Source organism: Buteo buteo, chromosome 10 (assembly GCF_964188355.1).
Source record: "Buteo buteo chromosome 10, bButBut1.hap1.1, whole genome shotgun sequence".
In the NCBI taxonomy this organism is placed as follows: domain Eukaryota; kingdom Metazoa; phylum Chordata; class Aves; order Accipitriformes; family Accipitridae; genus Buteo; species Buteo buteo.
This window is the reverse complement of record NC_134180.1, coordinates 18,070,944-18,093,783: the sequence shown is the minus strand read 5'-3', so window position 1 is coordinate 18,093,783 and position 22,840 is coordinate 18,070,944. Positions and strand designations below refer to the sequence as shown.

At 43.3% G+C, this 22,840-nt stretch overlaps 1 protein-coding gene across 4 annotated transcripts in view; it reads right to left on the bottom strand.

Moving 5' to 3' along the window:
- The window catches only part of NTNG1 (netrin G1), a 166,039-nt gene extending 143,583 nt beyond the window's left edge, over positions 1 to 22,456 (bottom strand). For all 4 annotated transcript variants that reach the window (XM_075038814.1, XM_075038810.1, XM_075038811.1 and 1 more), the window contains exons 1-2: positions 21,912 to 22,456; positions 15,135 to 15,828 (exon numbers count right to left, since the gene is read on the bottom strand). In XM_075038814.1, the coding sequence (XP_074894915.1) occupies positions 15,135 to 15,380 (246 nt within the window). In that variant the 5' untranslated portion in view covers positions 15,381 to 15,828; positions 21,912 to 22,456. The remainder of the gene's footprint in view (positions 1 to 15,134; positions 15,829 to 21,911) is intronic.
- Positions 22,457 to 22,840: the final 384 nt, after the last annotated feature.

Below are 22,840 nucleotides of genomic sequence, written 5' to 3'. Positions count from 1 at the left end.
GAAAAAGATCATAATAATCTAATTACAAATAATGACCAAATACAGAGTTATGGCTTTGATAAAAAATACTTTAAAAATTGCAATGATAAACAAATTAGCACCCTTCTACTATGCAGCAAATAGCTACAGTTCATTATAAAAAGAACAAAAGAATATCATTTCTGTAGGTATTTAAGATAAGTGTGGGACAAAATACGGAGCAGCAGACAATGGAGACTTAATCCCAAATGAACAATATTAATACCATAAAAATTCAGCAACTCTGTGAATTCTCTACATCCTCTGCCTGGAAATGGAGACGACCAAAATGAGATGCAAATCAGTGCCTTTATCTAATGAATAATGCAAATGAGCGCTCCTCTTATGGTGCAGCAGTCTGCAGGAATCCTCTCTGCCTCACCTCACATTTCTTGTGGATTTAACCACCATGTGTCAGAAGAAATTAGAGAATGGAATTGCCAAGAAATGACAAAGCCTTGGAGCCCCAAGTCAGTGCAGACAGTAAGGTACATTAAGATGCACAGTACAAAGGAGGAGAGAGCAGACATCTCATTAAAATGAAAATGTTGCTATTTTTCCTTCACCAAGTTAATGGAGTTGTACGACATTGTAATCTGCATTTATTTGTGTGGCTACTAGTTAGAAACATCCTCTAAAATGATACCAAGGTGGGATCTCAAAAACTTTATAAAATCTTTCAGCTTTTTTTTGTTTTGTTTTGTTAATGTTGGTGCTATTTTATCTCTCTGATATCAGTTAACTGCATCAGCATTTTTCTTGTAGCATCATAGAGCATACTGCATCTTATCCATTAGTCACAAGCCTTGCTGTAACTTTCCCTTAGCATCTAACATTACCCTCCAAAAATATTCTCAAGCAAACAAACCTTGAAGGCGTGCAAGCCCTGAAAATTAACTCTTTTTTCCCCCCATCGTTATTTTGCCTGAATGCATTTGTGATTCAGAATCCAGGACAGATTTCATCTGTTCCATTAAAACCTCTTAGCATGTGGACCAGTTGTGCTGCCACAGCTGTCATCAAGTCCTTCCTCTTTGTCATCGCATCGGGTCCCCAACCCAGGGATTTGTGAAACTTAATGCTTTTTTGACAGGTACTCTTTTAAAATACAGACCCAATCTAACAAAGCCATTTACTCCTCAGACAACTTCTTAGTTACCAGATACCGGGCTGTGAATGAGCAGCCTGACTGTGAAAGGGATCTCCCAAGGATTTGGGATGGCAGGAGGGGATCCCTCATCATTGAGATGCACAGGGGATACACAGGGACTACAGGTCTGAGCATACGATTTGGCCAGGTGGTGGTTCAGGCAAGCACGTTTTGGGGTGGTGGGAAATCGTCTCTCACTTGAAAAGTGAAGGGCACCTCAAAGTCCTGAACTGTAAAGCTGAGAACTTAATGCAATCACTAAACTTTGGGGTGCCAATCATATACTACACAACCTTAGGGTCATGTTCCTGTTGTTCACTGAGCCAGCAGGCAACAAATCAGTGTTTTGGTTCAGTAACCCATCAAACAGATAAATCTATGTACTAAGCAAAAGAAGAGATTAGAGATGTCTTACTATATGTCCTTTCAGGAAATGTGGAAAAAAACCCAACCCCTTTTTCTCACAAGCTGACAAAGACATCATTGCTATTTATACTTGCACTTCAGTTCATCAGTTGGAGGCACACTGCAGAAGATGCAAAAGCACTAGCGACGTTGCTACTAAATTAGGAGCTTACAGTTTCTTTTTAATAGTTGAAAGCAAAGACATTTCTCTATTGGGCAGCTTGTTGCAAACTTCATAACAGTGAAAAAAAAAGTATATTTTGGATGGATTTTCTCTCAGCTCAATCCTAGTGAATCAAGGGGGAATTGCTTGGGATGCAGGTCTATAAGGAATTTGGTGTGAACTCCATAAAAATGCAACTTGAAATCAATATAGCATTTTCACTCTCTTAAATTAGAAGGACATGGACAGGTTCTCTGCTCCTGTTCCTGTTAGCAGTTACCATGCCAGGAATATACAGAGTTTAGGTTTCTTATAGCAAGGGCAATGATAACCATAGAGAAAAAAACCTACTGTTAAAGCAAACTAAGCAGTTGATTTGAAGCAGGGAGACAATTAAAGCACAGCATTTCTGAAAGAGTAATAAAAATGTCACTGCAAATGATAGATTGTTACAAGTCCTTGGCTTCTTCCTAGCACTGCAATAGAATATGGTGTTAAATCAGTTCCAAGAGATTATCAGTGGTATATGTTATTTTTACAAACTCAAGGAATTGAGTATCATTTCATAAATCAACTGCAGGTTAAAATTAGATTTTTTTTTTCAACTTTAGTTCTGTGACCTTTACACATACAATTAACAAAAAGAAAATTATAAAAAAATAGTTGGAACCTGACTCAAACTGAAAAAAAGCTAAAAAGATTCCACTAAATACCCAAACCAGATCAGAAAATAGCTCTTCTCTATGGCTGCAGATCTGCTCAATGCCTGTGAGGTTCACTGATTGCAGAATAAGACACTGCGCTGCAGATACTGTAGAAATGGACTCTCATTTCTCATTAACTTAAGACTGTGTAAATTACCTGTAAAGCGTGCCCATATTTTGTGTTATGTGTTACCTTCTGTATTGTTTTTCTGCATAAAGCATTACGCAACCTACGTCAGAAAACTGTAAATTATTAAAACCAAAAATAACTGAACCCAACTACCTGGCATGAGGAGATCTACGAAGTATAAGGCTGAAGCAGACATGCTTCATGTGTTTATGGGCCAGATAAAGTCTTCTAACAAAGTCTGTGTGACAACATCGTTGGGAATCTCACAAGCGTTTCTTATACGGAAAAAAGCTGATTTCTCCTGCAAATAAATTATACAAGATCCTCCAAGATCTGCACAGAAATATGAGGGATCTCTGTCGTCTTCTTCTGAAATGCAACATTGTTACGCGCTTCTCTCCATGTGCACAGGCTGCTCAGGGGCTGCAACATCTCCTGGGACACTGTGGGCAGGTGTAGGATCACAGGGCAGGGTCTGCCACCAAGACCAGCATTACCTTGTAGACTGCTGTCACTAGCTCAAGCGAGGAGGTTTATTGCCCTGTTCTTCAGCAACAGCCCTTTCCGATAGCTGCACTGACAATGTTCGTATGTATTTCCCAGTGAAATGCTGTGGATCTAATCCCTGGTTAAGAGGGATATTTTTGAATTTCAAAGGTGTTTCCAATTTATGATTTATTTTTGTAATTTATGATTTATCATTGTAAAAGTAAACATGTTCCGCTTTTCCTGCAAGGCTTTATACAGCTTATAATTATAAACAAACCAATTACTAATCCAGAGTAAAGGCAGTGACAGCAAAGGCTTGCTCAGCATTGCCCTTACATCTACTTTCTGAGGCCTTGGATGTTGGCTAGGATGACAGCCAAAAAAACCCAACTGTGACTGGCTTATGTGACAGCAGCTTAGAGAAGCTCATGTAAGGTGGTGTCATTAAAAAAAAAAAAAAAAAAAAAAAAGTGTTAAAACAGGTCATCACAGGTGCCATTCATCTCGTAATTAATTTGTGAAAAGCATTATTTTTTTCTTGGTCAGCTCCTGTAAATCTTCTTTTGGGTTATGAGAAGGAACTGGACTGACAGGAGGAGGATGCTGACAGTTACATTAGCATAGGTGCAATGACCTTGAGGATGGGAACTGAAAAAAAACCTGAGGCTAAGGCTAAGTTCAGTGGGACCCTGCTGCTGTCTGATTTTTGTTTCTGATCTTATGCACAATTTTATTGTTCCAAACCCATCACTTACCAGTACGGGGCCCTTGACAAGATACAATCACCAGAATGACATTTACTCTAAATTCTTAGTCAGATTATTATTGATCAGGGGAGTTGAATGCTGCTGTAAAAAGCTGTGCCTGCTTTCTTGGCACTCCTGCAATGTATTTACTCTCTTGGAGACCGTGCCTAGGAAAACCAGCACAATGAGGGGATCCTCATAAACCAATCCACATTTCAGCACATGCTTCTCCCATCCTACTGCTGAACTCCTTAAGACTTCAAAATGATTTCAAAAACATCTCACCTGTACTCGTCTAAGGTCCACAACTGAGGTCTGTATGGGTCTGTACCATTTTAAAAGGGACTGCTGCTCCAAAAAGGGTAGCAGAAGTGTAAGTTAGAACAAACCCATCAGCTCTGGTGGCTTCTCAAGCCGCGGAGCCCTTAAGGCGTGATGAGACAGGGATCCAGCCAGGAGGAAGGCAGGCTCTTGTGTTCTTTGGAGCAACTCCCTATTTCTCTCTTCAGACTTCCTTTTCTCCACCATTTTGAAGAGCATCCATTTCGGTGAGGCTGGAGAGAGGGGCTGGCCCCCAGGAGTGCAGGGATGGCACAAGGGGCAGATGTAAGGGAGCCACATTCTCCATAGTGTTTGCACCGTCCCATTCAATGCACATACACCACTTTACACCAGCTAAGGACTTGTAGAAACAACTCGTAGAAGGAGGGGAAACAAATGTCTGCATGGCTTCAAAAAACACACCAACCCTGTATGAATTTCGGACATTGACCATTTGTCCATTGTTTAACATTAAAAAATCGCATACTCTCTATTGTGGCTTAAAATTTCAGAAAACGTTATGCTGAAAACCCCATCTTTTCTGATTAACAAAAAAAGGGAACTGTTGAACTCTTGTTTGGAGACTTGCTTTTAAACCTATAAAACCTAAAGTTCATAAATGACGATGCTTAGCTAATGTTGAGTGTTGCAACCGATGATGGTGCAATTATGGAGAACTATGGGAAGATTATTCAATAATAGTATTCCGTCCTTTTTAATTATTTACAAATAAGCCATGAGATGCATAAAGCTAAAATAATATATCTTAATATGTAAACCCTGATATGTATTCTATGTATGTAGTCTAGTTGGCACTTTCCATCTAGAAGGTCTAAAATACACTTTCGGTGCATTCTTGCATGCCCCAAAATTGCCAAAACTGTACCCAAGAAAAACAATGTATCCCATTAACCAAATCCTGTCCTGTCACTGGAGACAATCAGCCTTGCACTGAAGCTCACAGGGGTGAAGTAATCCAAACCCAAGCACCAGTATAATGAGTAAAGAAGATTTTATAACTGAAAAAGGTTGGAAATAAATGAACTTCAGTGAAATTGCTTCTGACAAGAAAAAGATGAGAAGATAAAGGCATACTGTTAATTTTGCTTTTACTTAAGATGGTTTTAAAGTTTCCAGTTGAGAGTTTCAAACCAGTACAGTACAGAGGATAGTATGCACTACTAAGGAAGCAGTATTTTGGCACAATCCATTGCTGTCAGTTCAAGTCCTTCTGTTGACTTATACAGGGCACACTGATTTCAATGGAAGATCATATTTTAAGTCTGTTTATGGAAAGTCAAACACTGACTCTTAGACATGAAATATACATCATGATTCACCTTTATCTGCTTTTTAGTTGTTGAAGGATACCTTTTTTAAAAAATCAAAGCCAGTGCTTCAGATAACAAAAAGCTTGTATGTTCTTAAACTTTTATTTTCAAAAGCTTCTTTCACTCCTGTTTCAGGAAGAAGTAAACTCCAGGTGCAAACTGCTGGCAAAAATTTACCCCCAAATTTTAGTGAGGAAAGCTATGATGCTTGAACCCCTTAAACCCATTACTTAATGTTTCTGGAAGTCTCAGCAAGCTCTTGCAAAGCGAGACACCTTGCTAGGCTATTTCTGCAGGCTATCCCTACAGTATTCATACTGCTTGGCAGATCCATATGGTCAAGGAAGCCAAGAGGCATGTCAGAGTCTAGAAGGCTGCAATAAAAATAGATGGGGAGAATAGCACATATAGAAAGAGTTGTTTTAGCAGTCAGAAAATTACATTCTGTACTTTTTTCTATAGCTATGCACATTGTTGTTCTTAAAAGATGAGGGCTTTTGTGTAGTAGTTTGCTGTTCCCCCTTTTTTTTTTAATCTTTTTCCCCCCAGTCATTTGTAAATGTCACCCACAAGCAGCTCTGTTTCTAGTTTTCACTGGAGGAAAATGCCTTAAGAGCAGGTGTAGATGGTAAAAATCAAATTGATGAGTTAAAATGATGGCTCCTGACAGTTTTACAGATAAAAATCTAAAATGCACCAGGATGCTGGAAAGACATAGTATGTACGTGTAAGAAAATGCTCCTCTCATCATAATGGTGTTCACTTTTAAAGGTTTTACAATTACTTAGCTATAAAAATTCTCTCTGGGCTGAAGCCTGACATAAAATATCTCTGGTATAGCACAATTTCTTGCTTGTAATAAATATAATTAAAATTCATTTGCGCCTTTTCCTTTTCCCTCCTTTTTTTATTCCTAAATTCCATATAAACAATCTGCCTGAGGAACTAGAAGATAAGAAATAAAACTATTTTACAGAAAATATGATACAGCAAACATCAAAGCTACATGAAATCACTTATGCGCGTTGCCATGCCAGCTCAATGCCAAGGATTTTCATGTCCCTAGTTATATTTGTACTTGTAGATCAAGATGGTGTCACTGCAAGTGACCTGTGAAAACATAAACTTCCATACCTAAAATGTGTATCAACAGCCATTGTTTCTACAAGTAAATCGGGTACAGAACTGCTTCCTACTTTTCAGCTAGTTAGATTAGCATCCCAGTGTACAGAGTGACGTGTGTATCATCAGTCAATGACCATAATAGTATCTGGGATTATTTTTGACTTTTGAAATCCAGCTAGTACTTACAGGCCTTGAAAAAAGTTAAGGAATATTTGGTTTAACAGATCTCTTACCTGGTTTTAACTACTCTTAAATAGGAATGTGGTTTTTTTACATATCCAAAATTGCAGCTTTGGCAGAACAGTATCAGCGGCGTTTAAAAAAAAGAAGCAGGAGTGGTACTCATACTAAAATTCAGCAGCTCCCACAAATTCACCCCTTTCTAAACTCTGTGGATAAAAACAAATGACAGGTTTTCATCCTTGCATAATGAGATGGGTAAGTTCCATACTTTGTCAACACGGACTGCTAATGCTTGTTTGGATTTCTCCTGCTCTGCTCCACAGCATAGAGCAGAAAGGATGAGAGAGCCTGATTATCTTCTCAGTCGGTACATTTATTTTTTTCTTGAATGCTCTGGCAGCGTACTGTGGGCTTAAATGTTTGCATGGGGCAACTTGGGCTGTATATAGGACTGGCTGCTTTCTAGGTAACGTAAATGTCTAAATGTTAAAATCATTATTTGTGAGTCAACTTACTGACTTCTGCCTTCTCAAAGGACTCCAGGGGAACCTGCTAACCAGAACAGTTGTCCTGATGCACACAGGGTTTGCAGAACTCTCGGCCAAGTTCACTTGGCTTTGTGTCAACTAAGATGCTTACAAATGGGAATTTTAATATATGGAATATATGGAAGTGCCTCAGGAACCTGCATTTGGTTTCCAGTGATTCTTAGCTGTTACAAAGTACAAGCCCTGCAAGAAAGAAACACGAAACTCTGGGGTTTAGAGACATATGTGTACTAAATGAAGAAGGAAAAATATGTTTGTCCAGATAATTTGGACAAACTTGGGCAGCATAAAACTAGCTCTGCTCAGTTCTGCCAAGTAAATCCAAAATTCGCACTCTGAGACTTGTCCATCACAGCGGGAAGAAATATAATATCACACTCCTTGTACACTGTCCTCAAAATGAGACAGCAGCCTGGAAAGCCTAATGCTGCACAGCTCACTTGGGACTGCAGGGCATCGCACCCGTGACCGAAACATGCGAAAGCAAACCGGCTGCTCCCCGTGATGGAGGTGATCCTGCACCACCGCTCCTCCAGGCCGACAGCATGACACCGGCAGGTTAAAAAGCAAAGGTCGCTCTGCTGAAAGGCAGATCTAACCCCCTCCTGGGAAAAAATCTCAGTCCAGGGCTTCTATCAGAGAATGAGCAGGGTCACCTGCTGCCGCCTCCTCTCAGCCCGGGAGGGTGGGGAGGGATGCGCTGTCGTACCCTAGACGAGGAGTGCCGGTCGGGATGCTGCTTTACTGCATTGTCTCTCTGGACCCCAGGAAATCCTGTTAGGAGAGTCTCCCTGCAGTGAGCCACAGGCTCGAGATCACCTCTGCCTCACCAGAAAAGGTTCAAATTATAATATGTTGCTAGTAAAGATTTTATTTATAAAGTAGTATTGTTTTATTGCAGAATACAGCACTGAAGGTGCTGCTGGGGGGACATTTCTGGTCCAGCCGCACTGACAGCAAGCCATTCAGATTCTCCCATGGATGTCAGGGTATCCATTTCACAGTGGAAGCTGTTTATTTCTTTATAAAATTGCTATTGCTGTTTCCACACCCAAACAAGACCAAAAGCCCAAGTTCTTGCAGGGTACTTGGGCAGCTCCCCACAGATACCCCTCTCGGCCCGTGGAGGAAGGTGCTTTTGGGGGGACCAGGGTGCTAAGGGCAGCAGGGTGGGCACACCAGCTCGGGTATTTGCAAGAACCTCATCCGCAGAGCCACAGTTGCCCCCAGCAATCCTTTGCTTTCTAAGATCAATTATTATTGCAATAATTTGATCATTGTGTTAGCCACAAATGTCTAATAATTCCAGCTAACTCCGGGGAAAAAAACAAAATAGGAGAGCAAGTACCAAATGGAAGAAAGGCAGCATTAAAAGCAGCAGTTAAGCAGTTTCTACAAAGTGTATTTATAAAATATACATCTTGTTAAAAGGATGCGCTTTCACACATAGTAGTGATATGTGCCTTAAAGCTCTGCAACTGAAAGTATGTAGAAGCCCTTGACTTTCCTTAGAAACCCTGGTTTTCCCCCAAATATTTTTAACAACTTAAGTACTTCGTGGGCGTGCTTTTGCTTTGTTTAAGGTTTGAAAACTTTTCAGTACACAAAGTGGAACTGAGGACGAAAAAAAAGCAACTGGATAGAGTTTTGTTAATGATTTACTAGGGAATCTTGATGTGTGATACTGAATAAAATGCAAATCTGTTTTACTGGCAATCCTCAGTTTTAATTTATGAGAAATTATTGATTTTTTAGATTGCTTCCAGTTGGAAAAAAAGAGATTTTACCAAACCATTTTTTTTATTTCCTGCTGTCATCAAGTATATCAATTTTTTTTCTCTTTTATGAAACCAAGAACTTCTTTCCCAAGAGGTCAGAGGATCAAGGTGCCTTTTAAGTGTCTGCAGGCAGGTGGCTACCGAAGGCACAGGTAGGCTGTTGCCCCCGCGCTGACCAGCAGGAGGGGACCGGGGGGACAACAGCAGGAGCAAAGGGCATAGTGTGCGCTTCTCACTTTCCTCTCATCCTGCTAGCTGCTTTGGTCTGAGGCTGGAACATCAGGACCAAAGTGGTGCTTTGATGGGGACAGCCATATCAGTGGGGTGGCAGAGGTGTCCTGCCCTACGCAGGGGAGAGGAGAGAAGTGGTGGGGTGCCTGTAGCTCACCATATGGTCTTGCAGTACTAGAAATTAAATGAAATACCCAGTAACTTACGTGGAAACACCAAAATAAAAACTCTGCTCCCTGAAGGATAAGGTTCCTTCCAACAATGACAAAGCAACACTTGTATTAATTAAATGTACTCAAAAGAGTTCAAAATAGATGCAGGTATTGTAAATAAAGTCTGCAATAACTTTGAGCTGTACATACTTTTAAAATATACAACTATGAAAATCCACATTAAACAAGATAGTTACAATAGCCTCATCTTTAACTCCCTGTTCCCATTCTACCCCATGCTACGTAATAAGATTGCACAGATGGAACTAAAATGAAGGATTGTATGTCCTTATTTGCTCCATAAAAGAAAAAAGCTTTTTTTCTTATCAGCATCTCTTAATGGTATGGTTCAAAACTGTTTTAAAATGTCTTACCCAAGAATGCATGTATGTATGCCAAAATGCTTCAAAAAGTACATTTTTCTTTCTCATTTTGATTTATATATATGACTCAAAAGAATATCTGTTAATTTAATTATTTCAGTAAACATAATAATGGTATCACTAACTACACTATGGAGTATTTTCCCTTTTTTAAGGAATACGAGCCTACTTGTAATTAAAGGAATGCTATATTATTGAAGCTGAAAGTCTCAGAGGGAAAAATTTAATGTCCACCTCATAATATTATGCCAGAATTACACGCACAGAAGACTTTTTAATAATCTTTGTTTCTTAATTTAGTTTTGATTGGCTATGAAATACAGACTAGCACTCAAGGGCTCAAATTTCTACTGTCATCAGCATTTCTGCTCTATAAATTGTACAAATGCACCGGACTCTTGTCTGTAAGCTTCTTTTCCAGCTTCTGTTTAACCTATGAAGAAAATTAGCTGCAGGCAATGATAATTGCTAATAATTTCATCATTTTTTAGCCACTGGGATGTGGGATGGTGTTATGATAGCTAGGTCTAAACATAAGCAGAAAATTGTATTTTTATGTTGCCATTTCAGCTGCAAACACAGGTTGGTAACGTAAATTTGTCTCCAGTTTGCAAATTACAGCAATAGCCACTAGGAGTCTCCTAGTTAAGTTCATGACGAATTTACACACTAATCCTGGCTAAGGTTTGAACGCAAACCCCCATACTAAATAAAGGCTGGCTTTCAGCACAGGGGCCAGCCCATGCGAGGGGCAGGTGCGACCTGGGGGCAATGGGACCCCCAAGCTGTGAGTGGCACCATGCGGGCTCCCGATGCTTGTACTAGGGGCACAGCTGGCAAACGTTTTAGAAATAAAGAAGTCAGAAGCCACCTATGCACTGTTCTTGTAAGGCAAAAGATGGTGATGGTCACAAAAAGTCAGATTTGCTTCTTTTTATAACTGGACAAGAATTTTGTGAAATTGTAACAAGTGCTTACAAAGAGGGAAGTAGATTTCACCAAGGGTTAGTTACCCCCAGGGATTTAAAGCAGATTTGTTTTGTAAATGGAAATGCTGCAGGCCACAAGAACTAAACTAGCACACCCAGGTTCTTAAAAATTTGCTTACAGTATCTCTGCAAAGTGAATCCTGCAGTTCTGAAAACGTGAAGTAGCTTCTTTCTTTTTTCTCTTCCCCTTCCCCTTCCCTCTCCTCCCAGGCCAACTAAGTGTAAGCGTATGGTGCCAGACACACTCTTACCAATGCCAAATGCCTGAAGTTTGTGAATTACAGACCCACAGGAATGGTCACGCTGGCTGAAACGCCATGACAGTCCAGTCCAACCCTGACAAAAGATGGCCAAATTGCCTTGAAGGAATGCCACAGAAAGCTGACGTGCATCGTCTGCCAGCATGCATGCCTCCCTCTAAGCAGCTAGAGATTGCTTTAAAATGTACAGGGAAGCCAGAGGTGACCACTCAACCCCCTCCGCAGGGGGCTGGTTATCCCGCAGGCAGGAGAAGCGCTACCTGTTGGGAAAGGATGCTGTTCTGTCCTCCTTACAGACACAAGCAAGTCCATGGCCAGAAACCGTGAGCTTTCACTGCTCTAAGTCATGCATTGGTTTATATGTTTCTTTCATGCATCTCTCCTCTAGAGCAAAATCCTTTCCCAAGCCCTAAAAGTCCTGAGCGACTTTAAAAATTATGAAATTTTAAACAAATAATAATTGGGAGGGCTATTTATTTGGCTTCTGCTTTTTGAGCTTCTCAGTTTCATTTTCAAACTTTTCTCTGCAACCAGAAGGACTAAGAAAATAAAGATGATGTTTTAAATGAAAGCTGAGACTCTCACATAATCATAGGACTCCAGGGGTTTGAGGTTTCAGAATAATCTCATGAGTTGTCAATACTGAATGTCACCAGAAACTATAATGTTACTCTCAGAATAGATTGCATAAAAGCAATTGTGGGATAGTTTTCCTGCTGCATATTCCCCGTAATACCTACAGACGCTGTCCTGGAGGGACGACCCAAAGGTACTGACAAGTGGTGAGCTGCCACGGTTTAGCTGGGTTTAGCTAGAGGAGTGTTCCATTATGCAACAAATCCGCATGCGCAAAACCTTGTTATTCGGTCTGTCAACTAGCTTACTGAGTAAAAATTCATAATGGACTTGTAAGAATATTTAATTCCATGGGGAATATACAGAAATAAGCAGGAGGCAAATTTTACCATTAACTGCCCATCTCCTCTGTATTGTATGCTTGGCGTGCATTGCAATGCATGATTGCATTGTATGTTATTGCAGACTATTACCATCTCCCTCTCACAGACTGCCTTAGATTTTACCATGATCTCCCAGCAGGACTTGGGTGAACCTCTCAGTCTGGTTGTGTTTCAGGGATATAATCTATACTACACTGATAGCTGACACAGGCTCAGCAGCTAGTACCTTAGTCCGTATAGTCTGTGGTGAACAGAAAATTACAAAGCCTTAACGGAGAACTGATATGGAAACAAAACAGGAGGCTGCTTCAACCTCCTCCTCTTCCTGCAGAAGCAGGGTCAGCTGTTTGGTGCCCTTGTTTATTATTAGGATATCTAAAAGGACCCTGATCTCCTCCAAGGCAGCGTTAACCTGATTTCAATAACAAAACACTGGCACACAGGTTTAGCAGCAAATATCCAATACTCACAACAATAAAACCAAGCTTTTGTGCAAGGCAGTTCGGCACTTCACCATGCTGAAAAGAAACCTTTGGACCTCTGTCATTTCAAATTCAGGATTTTTTAGTGCAAGAACATGCCTAAGAGGAATGCACTCTTTTCTACTGCCCACCTTCTCCAAGTATGTCAGTGTTATCTTCTTAACTCATTTTCTAAAACTAAAAATGAACACAAAAATAAGAGATCTCCTCATTAGGAAATGCCAAAGGCTCAGCCCTACAAATATGTAAAACCTTATTTTGAAGGAAATGTGTAATTTCTACATGTAGCTATAGTAGATATAGACATGAAGCATTTTGAGGGATGAGAGTGCTCTGCTGCTATGTAGTACCTCAGGAATATTGAGTATTTCTGTCATTTTCCCAGTGTTTCAAGTAAGTCAAGCCATTACCAATGCATATCTGAATATAGTGTATATGTACAATATACATCTATACTGAATGCAAATACAATAGTTTATCACGTAGGAGTCAGTCACTCTACACTCACATCACTAAATACACACCCTCATTGTGTGCGCTTGCTCTCCCTCTCCCCAGTTCTTCCTCTTTCTTTACTTCTTGTGTCAGGATTCTGGTGGCCTTTTGCATCTCGAGGGCTTAAGCAGCAAGCGAGCTACAGCTGTAACCTCAGATCATTCCCAAGCAAACCTTCATCCCCCATCACAGCATCAAGGACCTTGCTAGGTCAAGTGTTTTCAGGGGGAGTTCTGGCACCATTTTTAATACTTAGATTTAATCAAAATGTCTTTTTGTTTGTTTGTTTGTTTTTTGTTTAAAATCATTTAACTAGAGAGTGGACTGATAACCAGGCCCTTCAGAAACTTAAAAAATTACTTAAGACAGAAACTGCCGCAATGTTTATCTCCACTAAAAAGAAGAAACAAGTTTTGCTGGGCAGTTTCTTTTGCATTAAAAGAACAATTTTTCTTATTCACTACATGATGAGTTGCTAAACATCACCAATTGAGGGCTAAATCACAGCTGTTACTATTCTGAGGGAGAAAATACATCTCAAGATAAAGAAAAAAGAAAAAGACCCTATTACGTGGGGCACATTGCTTTTATTTGTTTTTAAACAGTGGCTGCTTGAAGCTGCTCAGAGGTTTTGAGTGTCAAAGCCATGTCAGCAGAGATGGATTAGCGGGCAGAGAGCAAGCGGTGCAGTTAAAGGTTCACAGTGAATGTAATTTATTCACGTAGCTCCACAATTTATCACGTGGCTATTACCATAATGTACATGGGAAGCAGCTGCATGCGTGCACATAATGCCCTAAATGTATGTGTGGTTGGACCTGAACTCCTTGCAGAACAGTAGTGGTTGAAAATGATACCATAAGGCATTTAAAAGCAAATTTCCTTCCTGTGGGGATGCTGTCACACAGCAATGATGATTCATACACAGGCAAATAAATACTTTGTAGACTTTTCCCAGTTATGATAACCTCACTTACCAGAACTCACTGGTTTTTCAAATCTAAATTATGTAGGTAATGTGATGTATGTTTCTACTGCTTTATTAACAGATTTAAGTACATACGCTTTGCATCTCAAACACACATTTTCTAGTCAAGGAATACTGTATTTTCCACTCAATATTTAACAGAAATAGTCAGTGGCAAAGAAAATTAATTTTCCCTGTTTGTGAGGAGAAGCTGAAGATTTCCTTTAACTCGAATGACCTCTTACACCACGATCTATCAAACACTTGGGAGCAGCACAGCTGTAAAAGGTTGATATATATAGTGTCTGCCTGGTTTCTCATACCTGTACAATTATTTACCAAGCCAAACATTTCCAAAACTAGTCTCTAATTTTAGGAGCATCTAAATTAAGGAACTTGACTTTGGTCTCTTTTAGTTGGCTTAAATGCTTACCATTTCAGTTAAAGAAGAAAACTGTCAGTGTTGCTAGAGCTGTCCCCCACCCGAAGGTGTTTCTTCCTGCACTGTCCATACACGCAGATATGGACCTGCTGGTATGTACCTGCTGCATGCGGTGGCAAGGCTCTGGCAATGCTGCCTGCGGCTGCGTGGGCTTGCCAGAAAAACTCCACCAGCCCAGCTCCCACCACCGTTTTTTAAGCTTCTGCAGTTTAAGTTTCTAACAACGGTCTCATGTTTGGAAATGATGCTGAATTATATCACACTATGATGCTTTCAGGTGATCGCATTGGAACCAATTCACTCAAGTCTTTGGTGATCCACGCAAATGGACCCCAGTTACGACTTAGTGCACTTAAGAGTTTTATGCTGCTTTCTTTTAAAGTCATTAAAAGTTGACCTAGAGAGACAGCGAATTCAGGTAAAGCCAAGTTAGGTCCCCATAAGTAGAACATCTCATTGCCCAGCTTAATGTACTGCTCAGCATTTTGTTCAGAACCTCTCACGTTTGGAATATGATGCAGATTTTCTTGGATAATTACATGTATGCTCTAGGGCTTCCATTTTGAAGCCATCTATCACAAATATATACCCACTAATTATGCAAAATGAAAAGCTTGCCTTACCATTGCACAGAAAGTCTCGGGAGGATCTCCACACGTTATGTCTGGGGGATCCAGAGTCACTTTTACGTATTTGATCATGTCTCTGGCTTCCGGCTGGCAGGCCATGTAATCCCATACTTTTCCTTCTTCTGTGTAAATTTGAGTCTTACACACATCATAGTGTCCCCACACGGAAGGGTAGTGCTGCATCACGGAGGATACGGTAACCCAGAGGGCATGCAGTGACAGGAATCTTGACAAATACATTTCTAAATCCTTTTATGTCACCTTCGTAAGGATGCTCAGTACTGGCGTACGTGCAGTCTATAGATTATATGTATACGTACATATGCATGTATATATTTTGTAAAATAGGTTCCAACTCAAACGTGAAGCAGTTTGTTTCACTAAGTTGAAGACTTTGGTAGAAGCCACCCAGACCCCGATGACAGCCTTTCACAGCAACGCAGCGCTCGTCCTTTGTCTTATAACTTATCTGTCAGGGCTTCTTGTAAAAGATGTCCAACAGCAGATAATAATTTGTGAAGTTGCAGGTCTTCAGCTACTGTCGATAACCCTGAGTGATCCTCCGTGTTCAGGGCTCGCAGGGGATGCCCAGATGCACTGATAAATCAGTATCCGAAGCAAAAGGATGAGTGTCTACAGGCTGGTGTCTGTTTCCCATCAATCATTCTTTTCTTCTGGCACCAGCACCCTTTTAGAAACAATAAGAGTTAGAGTTATTGTCCAAGAATCAATGCATTACAAAATATATGATATGTTGACATTTTGGAGGTTTGATGCAATATAAAGCAAATTGGTATAATATGGATAACCTTTACTGTGGGTGCTGTGCTAGAATGAACAAACTAACAAAATCATTCACAGTGAAAAGTATTTTGACATGAAGGATTTAACTCTTTTCTAACAAAGACAGATTTGTAATGTTGCAGGTGAGTTACATGTTTCTGCTTCCAAAACTGTATTTTCACCCTAGCAAAACGGAGAACAAGCTACCGAACTCAACCATTGCCCACATCGTGCAGGCAGGGGAGCAGGCAGCCCAGTGCTGCGGGGCAGCAGCAGGAGGGCTCTTCTATTAAAGTGACAGAGATGCGTATCAGGTGCTGATGGTCTCTCGGCAAGGGGACCTCAGCAAGCTCCAAAAGCTTCATGCATTTCTTAGATTTTTTTAATTTTTTTTCTTCTTAAGGGTAACAAAGATATTGCAGCACACTTCTGTTTCCTTTAAATTTCTCATTAGTATTGGAAGAACTTTGCTCCTTTTTTTTTTTCTTAGAACTGTGATTTACTGATCACACTGATGATAAACTACTGATAAAGATAATGGTTCATTTGTAGCCGACTATAAGGATGCTTTCCCCCTCTGTTATGGCAGTTTTACTTTCCTAGGTTTGGGGGTGGGGGTACCTGTGTACTCAGTGTTTATTTCATAGCAGATATATCCCCTTTCCTCTCTTCAGAAAGCAACTAGAAATTCCCTTTGTTTGTATCACCTCAATCATATTATTACAGGTATAAAATCCTAGGATGTTATTATGATGACTTAAAATACACATTTGCTAAAAAACACAGGTAAAAATACAAATTACGTACGAGGGAAACTGCAAAGACGGAGTAAGTACCCTAATCACAGACAAGGAAAACTGGGGCTAGGAACTTCAACTTATTTCTCTCAGCCTGTGCCTGACAAGGACAGGGAGCCTGGGCGCTGGGCTCTCTGCAGGAGGAGGATTTCCGCCAGCCGCCGCAGCACCTCTGCACTCTTTTTGTCTGGATGCTAAAATCTAAGCAAACCCATCAGACAGATGGTAAGAAACAACTGTAAGTCACCACTTTCTGCAGTCCGCTTTGCTCTTTCCCAGTTTTAAATTATGCCCAATGTCATGAACCCTCCTACACCCCAAAACCATGGGAAGTGGTATGTGACCTGGGGAGTTCCTGAGCATGTCACTTTGGTAATACACATTTTCAAAACTTATCTTCAAAGCTATTCGCAAATGGCCTCCCTATATTTAAATAATGCTTCATCTTAAACCGAGCTAAGCTACAGACACTATGAAATGCCAACAGATGGTTGAATTGTGTTTCCATAGCAAAGTAATTTACAATAATTGCCGTATGGACGTAAATGCAATTTTCCATTATATTCATTTTATCTAGTGTTACCATACAACTCTCATATATTTTATCAGAATATGCAGAGAATATCTGAATTTTCATGCAATAACAATTCTCAATTAGTTCAAATATATTTAAGCTTCAAACCTGAACCTGACACAAAAGCAGAAATACCTAAGACCAAATAAAAATTATATCTTTTCAAGAAGCACACTGTGTAGTACCACTGTTTTTTGTAGCGACCTTACATTATTTTTGTTTCAATGGGAATGTTTACTTATTATCTTGGAATTCAGTAATTCAGAGAACACTTTCCATGTGATTTTAAAGACACCTCATGCTCTTCCCCTCTCATCCTTTCCAATGTATTTCACTATTTTGCAGGGGAAAAAACCACCCCCCAAATCCCACAGTTTAGAACAGTCATTATACAAAAGGGAAACTACTCTCTGCTAAAAAAGGAGCCAAATGACTTTAAATTTGTGACAAATCAAAACATACTCTGTATTGGAGAAGGCTTGGTCATAGCTGGAATAAGCAGTAGGTGAATTTCATGTTTCTGTGTAGAACTAAGAAGTTACTGAGTTTAATTATCCTTAGACTACAAGCCTGTATATTCAGGCAAAAATAATTTGTTTTCTTTAATATTTTCCTTGTTAGCTTTTCAGTTACCTGTAACCTTTTATAACTGCTGAGACTCAGATCCACTAATAAACAGGACTGGATAGGACTAAAATAATGTGAAGCAAGCCACTACCTTAACACCCTATGCTAAAATACTTCCCATATAACGAATTCTCATTAAAGTAAGCCAGAGTCATAATGACGGTCATTACACAGAATTATAGACTATAACATTGATCGAATTTAGTGCACTGACAAGGAAAAAGTGCAGAGGAGTGCAAGACATCTGAGCATTAGGCAGATGTAGCAGCGTACAACACGCATTCCTGACAAGAAGCAGCCAATTATAGCTTAAATTTCTGGCATATAACCAGTTCTGATTAATAGTTTTCCATTACATTACAGACATATTATTAATGTATTAAAAATGTCAAGCTTTGGCAAGAACTAATATGGCATGGCTCAGTTAGTCTGCAGTATCTTCTTTTAATGAGCTTCCATTGATACAGAGAAAGATATTGACCAAAGCACATTAAGGATCATGTGCTGAGCGCTGCTGGGGTTTTTCTGATGGAGCTGTTAAGATTTGTCTTGCTTATATTTATTCCTGCAGAGTCACTTATGACATGCATTCTACATTTCAGTGCTCTATTGCTAAGGACATATCTATTTGAATTATTCTGTAAAACACTGTTTAGACAAACATTTCTGAGGTTTACAGCTGTACCAGTTGTGTAGTGCTAAGCCTCGTGCTGTGGGCAAGACAAAGCGATGTTTTTTTGTCCCCAGTAATGCCTGTGTATTTGACCTTACAAAAAAGCAATCAAACAAATCAGGTATAACTAATGCCTGGTGCCCCGATCCCCTGCACCCTGCAGTGCTCTGCTCTTCACACACCCTGGGTGTTGGGGGCCCGTGGGGGTGGCAAAGAGGGAGCAGCATCCTTACTAACTGAGGACAAGGGAACAGCGAACTGCTGGAAGGACATTAGCTAATGTATGCAAAGCCTCCAGAGCCCACCGCTCCTGGAGATCTCCTTCGAGGGGCAACAGCGGTATGAACGGCAGGATGTTTTGGGCCTTGAGCATTCCCATGTGCCATAGCCCCTGCAGTATGGAAAACACCAGGAGGCACCCGGGAGGCACCGGTGCTGAAGGCCATTTCTGCTGTCTCTGCCTTCCCCCAAAGCTCCGCTCCATCTGCAAAGTGCTGGGCATTCAGGCCACAGCGAGTATGTTATGGCTGTTTGAGAAGAACGACACGCAGGTGATGCATGTGCATCCCTTTCCAGGTGGGTAAGTCGCACCTTGCGCAGCATTTTTTATTCTGCAGCCTGAGCAGATACCCTCTTCAAAAACCAGCTAAAATGCATCTCGTCAGAATCGGTGCCGCTGAAGAACTTCAGATCTCGTTGGGGGTTGTTAGCAAATACTCCTCCTCTGTCTCCTTCCATCCCTGTGAAAATCCATCCTCTTCCCCAAATAACTCCCCCCGCACAAAACCCGTGTCAGCTGCATGCCCTGCAAGAGCTCCCTGCCGGGAAGTCGCTGTGCAAACCGTACGGGTGGGCTCCTGGCCTCCCTCTTTGGCACACAGCAGGTACGCGAAGGAGGTAATAAAATAACAAGCGATTGCCTCTCACGCAGCGCATGCATTTGATAAAGTGTACGCCGCCACCGCGCACGAGTAAGAGCGACAGCCAAAACCAGTTATTATAATGCATAGCAGCCTGAGGAGAACCGGTTAAAACCATAAGCAAGGCAAGGAGTGCTGGCTGTCACCTCCCAACACTAGCATCTGCAGAACAGTTTTTTTTTCCAAAGGAAACATGCTTTAAGTTTGTATCCCTAACAGCTTCACCAGATCAATGTATCTAATCAAGCCCAGCTAAAAAAGACCTTTTGTGTCCACTCCAGTTACTAATTATTTAAAGCCAGTTTAGAACCTATGAAATAATGTGTATTACAAAACAGAACTAATCCTCATACCTGCAAGTTACAACACTTAATAAAACCCAAGTGTTTTATACCTTGCTACACCTAGACAACTTGAGAACCCGGTACATAAATCCAGTATTTAAAAAAAACCACTAACCCAACCTCTTTTATAAGTGCAGAATTATTCACCTATGCAAACAAGAAGGGGGTCTGTGTTTAACAATTTAACAATTTTAGCTTTCCGTCTTACTTGGATGAAATACAATTGCTGTGGTGCCTTTGGATTCAAATGCTGCTCCAAATGAAGTTTAGGTTCTATTTTTATCCAGCTTATTTAACTATTTAGCAGAAAAAGATTTCCTTGCCTCAGGAGGAATTTAAAATGTCAATACCTATTGGCTGAAGGAAATAAAATACAGTGTTCTGCTACCAAAAAACTGGGATTCAGCACTACACTTAAAATATTTCTGGTTTTCCCACATCATTCTTTGCTGAGTGACACCTCACACTACTGTTGCCTTTACTTGCTGGGTATCATCAGCTGTCAGCATATGGAGTAAAAGCACTTCAGCTATTTAAATTTTAAAGGCTTTGTATGTAGCTGCTTTAAGTTTTTCCTCTAGAATCCTTATAATTGTGGCTTATTGCCTTAAATATCTCTGTACCTAACATCAACCTGTTCTGCAAGTTTTTTATCTTGGAATTCAAGTTAGCATTTGGGGTGGTTGCAGGTTTTTTGGTCACTATTTTTCACTGTCAATAAGGTAATACATGCTCCTCAGGCAGCATATCTGGCATACAGGGCTACCAAGCTTTCAAGTCGTGGTGTGAGCTGATGACACCTCACAACTGAACGAAAACGAAAGCCTACGAGACCCTGAATTTGTTGTGTCCTATTGCCAGGTTTTACATACGTAGCTAGAAAGTTGGTGCCACTTCTTATCAGTGTCACAGGGCTGAGGGTTGACGGCAAAGTCCACGACTCCATGAGAATACTGCCACTAACTGCTGGAAACTCTCTGGTAAACATCCGTTAAAACTCCAAAAACATGGCAGAAATCAGCCTTCCTTTTGTTTCCAAATAGAAAACCAAACCAAAACAAACCAAAAATGCCACACACCAAAAAACAAGCCGGGGAAAGTTCTACTGTGGTTTTCTTCCCTTTGAATGGCTGCCCAGGCCACAGCTTCTCATGCTCAACCGCATTGTCCTTAGGCAAGACAGTGATTTATTCCCTCTTTAAATGCATCTCCACCGTTTGTTTCACTCACTGTCTGTGCTAACATCTCCACAGAAGTAAGGCTGGCTCCTAGAACATCAGATCCGGAATACTGAAAAGTTGATTGCAGAACAATAAAAGTATATTCAGCAGAGGCCAAAAATGCACACGCGCCAACTCTGAGAGCACAAAAACATCTGTTTTATCGGGTTTAGCTGGTCTGTGCTGCTCACCGCCACGCGGGGTTTCTTTAGGGGGTTTTGTGTGCGTGTGTGTGTGAGCGAACGTTTAGAAAAGCCGCCTGCAATTTCCGAGGCAAGGGAGGGAACTGTTTCCAGGTTGAGTACCAGTGACCGGTCCGCTGCTCCTCGGCCAGCGCGGCTATTCCCCCGCCACCGCCCCCGCCCTCCGCCAAACGGGACTTTTGGTCTTCCTCTCCTCCCCCCGCGCGGGAAAATGCGCGCCGCGGGGCGGCAGCCGGCGCGAGGGTCGGGCCCTTCCCTCAGGGCTCTCCCGCCGCCTGCGCGCCGCGGCCGCGCCCCCTTCAAAGCCCGGCGCGGACCGACCCGAGCTCCGCCGGTTCCCGCGGAGGACGCAGCACCGCGCAGGTACCGCCCCGGCCCGGGCCCCGGCCCCCGCTCCCCCTCCGCGCCGGCGGCAGGGGGCGCGCGGCCCGCGCCGATCCGCCCTCGGTCCGCGGCCCGAGCCTCCGCGACGGGCAGGGGGGGACGGGGACGCGGACGCCGCCGCACCGCACGCAAGGACCGGCACACGCGCAGCCCCCCGCCGCGCCGCGCAGCCTCCCGCCGCGCCGCGCAGCCCCCTCGTCCCATCCCGCCCCGGGGCGCGCGGAGTTGCGGGCGGGCGGTACTCACCGCGCGGGCGGGGGCTCGGGCTCTCGCCCTCGCCTCACCGCGGGGCGGCGCGGAGCCGCCGCGGCGCCGGGACGCGCTGGGGCTCCCTCGGCGGCGGCATGAGGGGCTGCGGGGCGGGCGGGGGGGCGCTTCCCCCCGGGAAAGTTGCCGGCGGGGCGCGGCGGTGTCTCGGCGGGGCGCGGTGTCTCGGCGGGGCGCGGGCCGCCGCTGGCCCTAGGTACTTGTCGGCGTCGAAGTTTGGCGGCGCGCGGGCGGCGGGCGGCGCGGGGCGGCGCGGGCGGGCGGGCTATCGTTCTCCTCCGGCGCTCGGCGGGGCGACGGGCGGGGCGCGGGCGCGCAGATCATCGCCGCGGGCGCCGCGCAGGTGCTGCCCGCCGGGGTTCCCCGACCGCCACTCGGGGCGGGGGCGTCCCCTCGCGGGGCGCCGGCGGCGGCGTGAAGCGCGGGGAGAGCGGCGGGCGGGCGGAGCGCGCCCGGGGCCGCGGCGCGGCGGTCTCCGGCGGCGCGGCCAAACTTCGGGCGGCGGCAGCGCTTCCGCACTTGGGAGCGACCTCCCCGCGACTGCCGGCGAGCGGGGCGGCGGCAGCTACCCCACCTCCGGGCCCGCGCGACGCGCGGCCCTAGCGCCGCCGCCGCCGCCGCGCTCCCCGCCCCGCCGCCGCCCCCGCCGAGCGGACCGCCGGCGCCGCCTGCCCCGCGGGGCGTGGGGGGGGGGGTGGGGGGAGAAGGCCGCCCGGCCTCCCGTCCGCAGCCCCGGCGGGGAGCGGGAGCCGCCCAGGCCGGCAACGCCGGGTCCGGCGGGGCTGCGTCTGCTCCCTTCCCCCTGGAGCAGCCTTGTTTTTCCTTTTTTCACTTCGGCTTCGGCCTGGTAACGTAACGCGCGCGCGGAGATCGCCGTAAGTGCTTCTGCTCTCCGCGCCCGGAGCCCG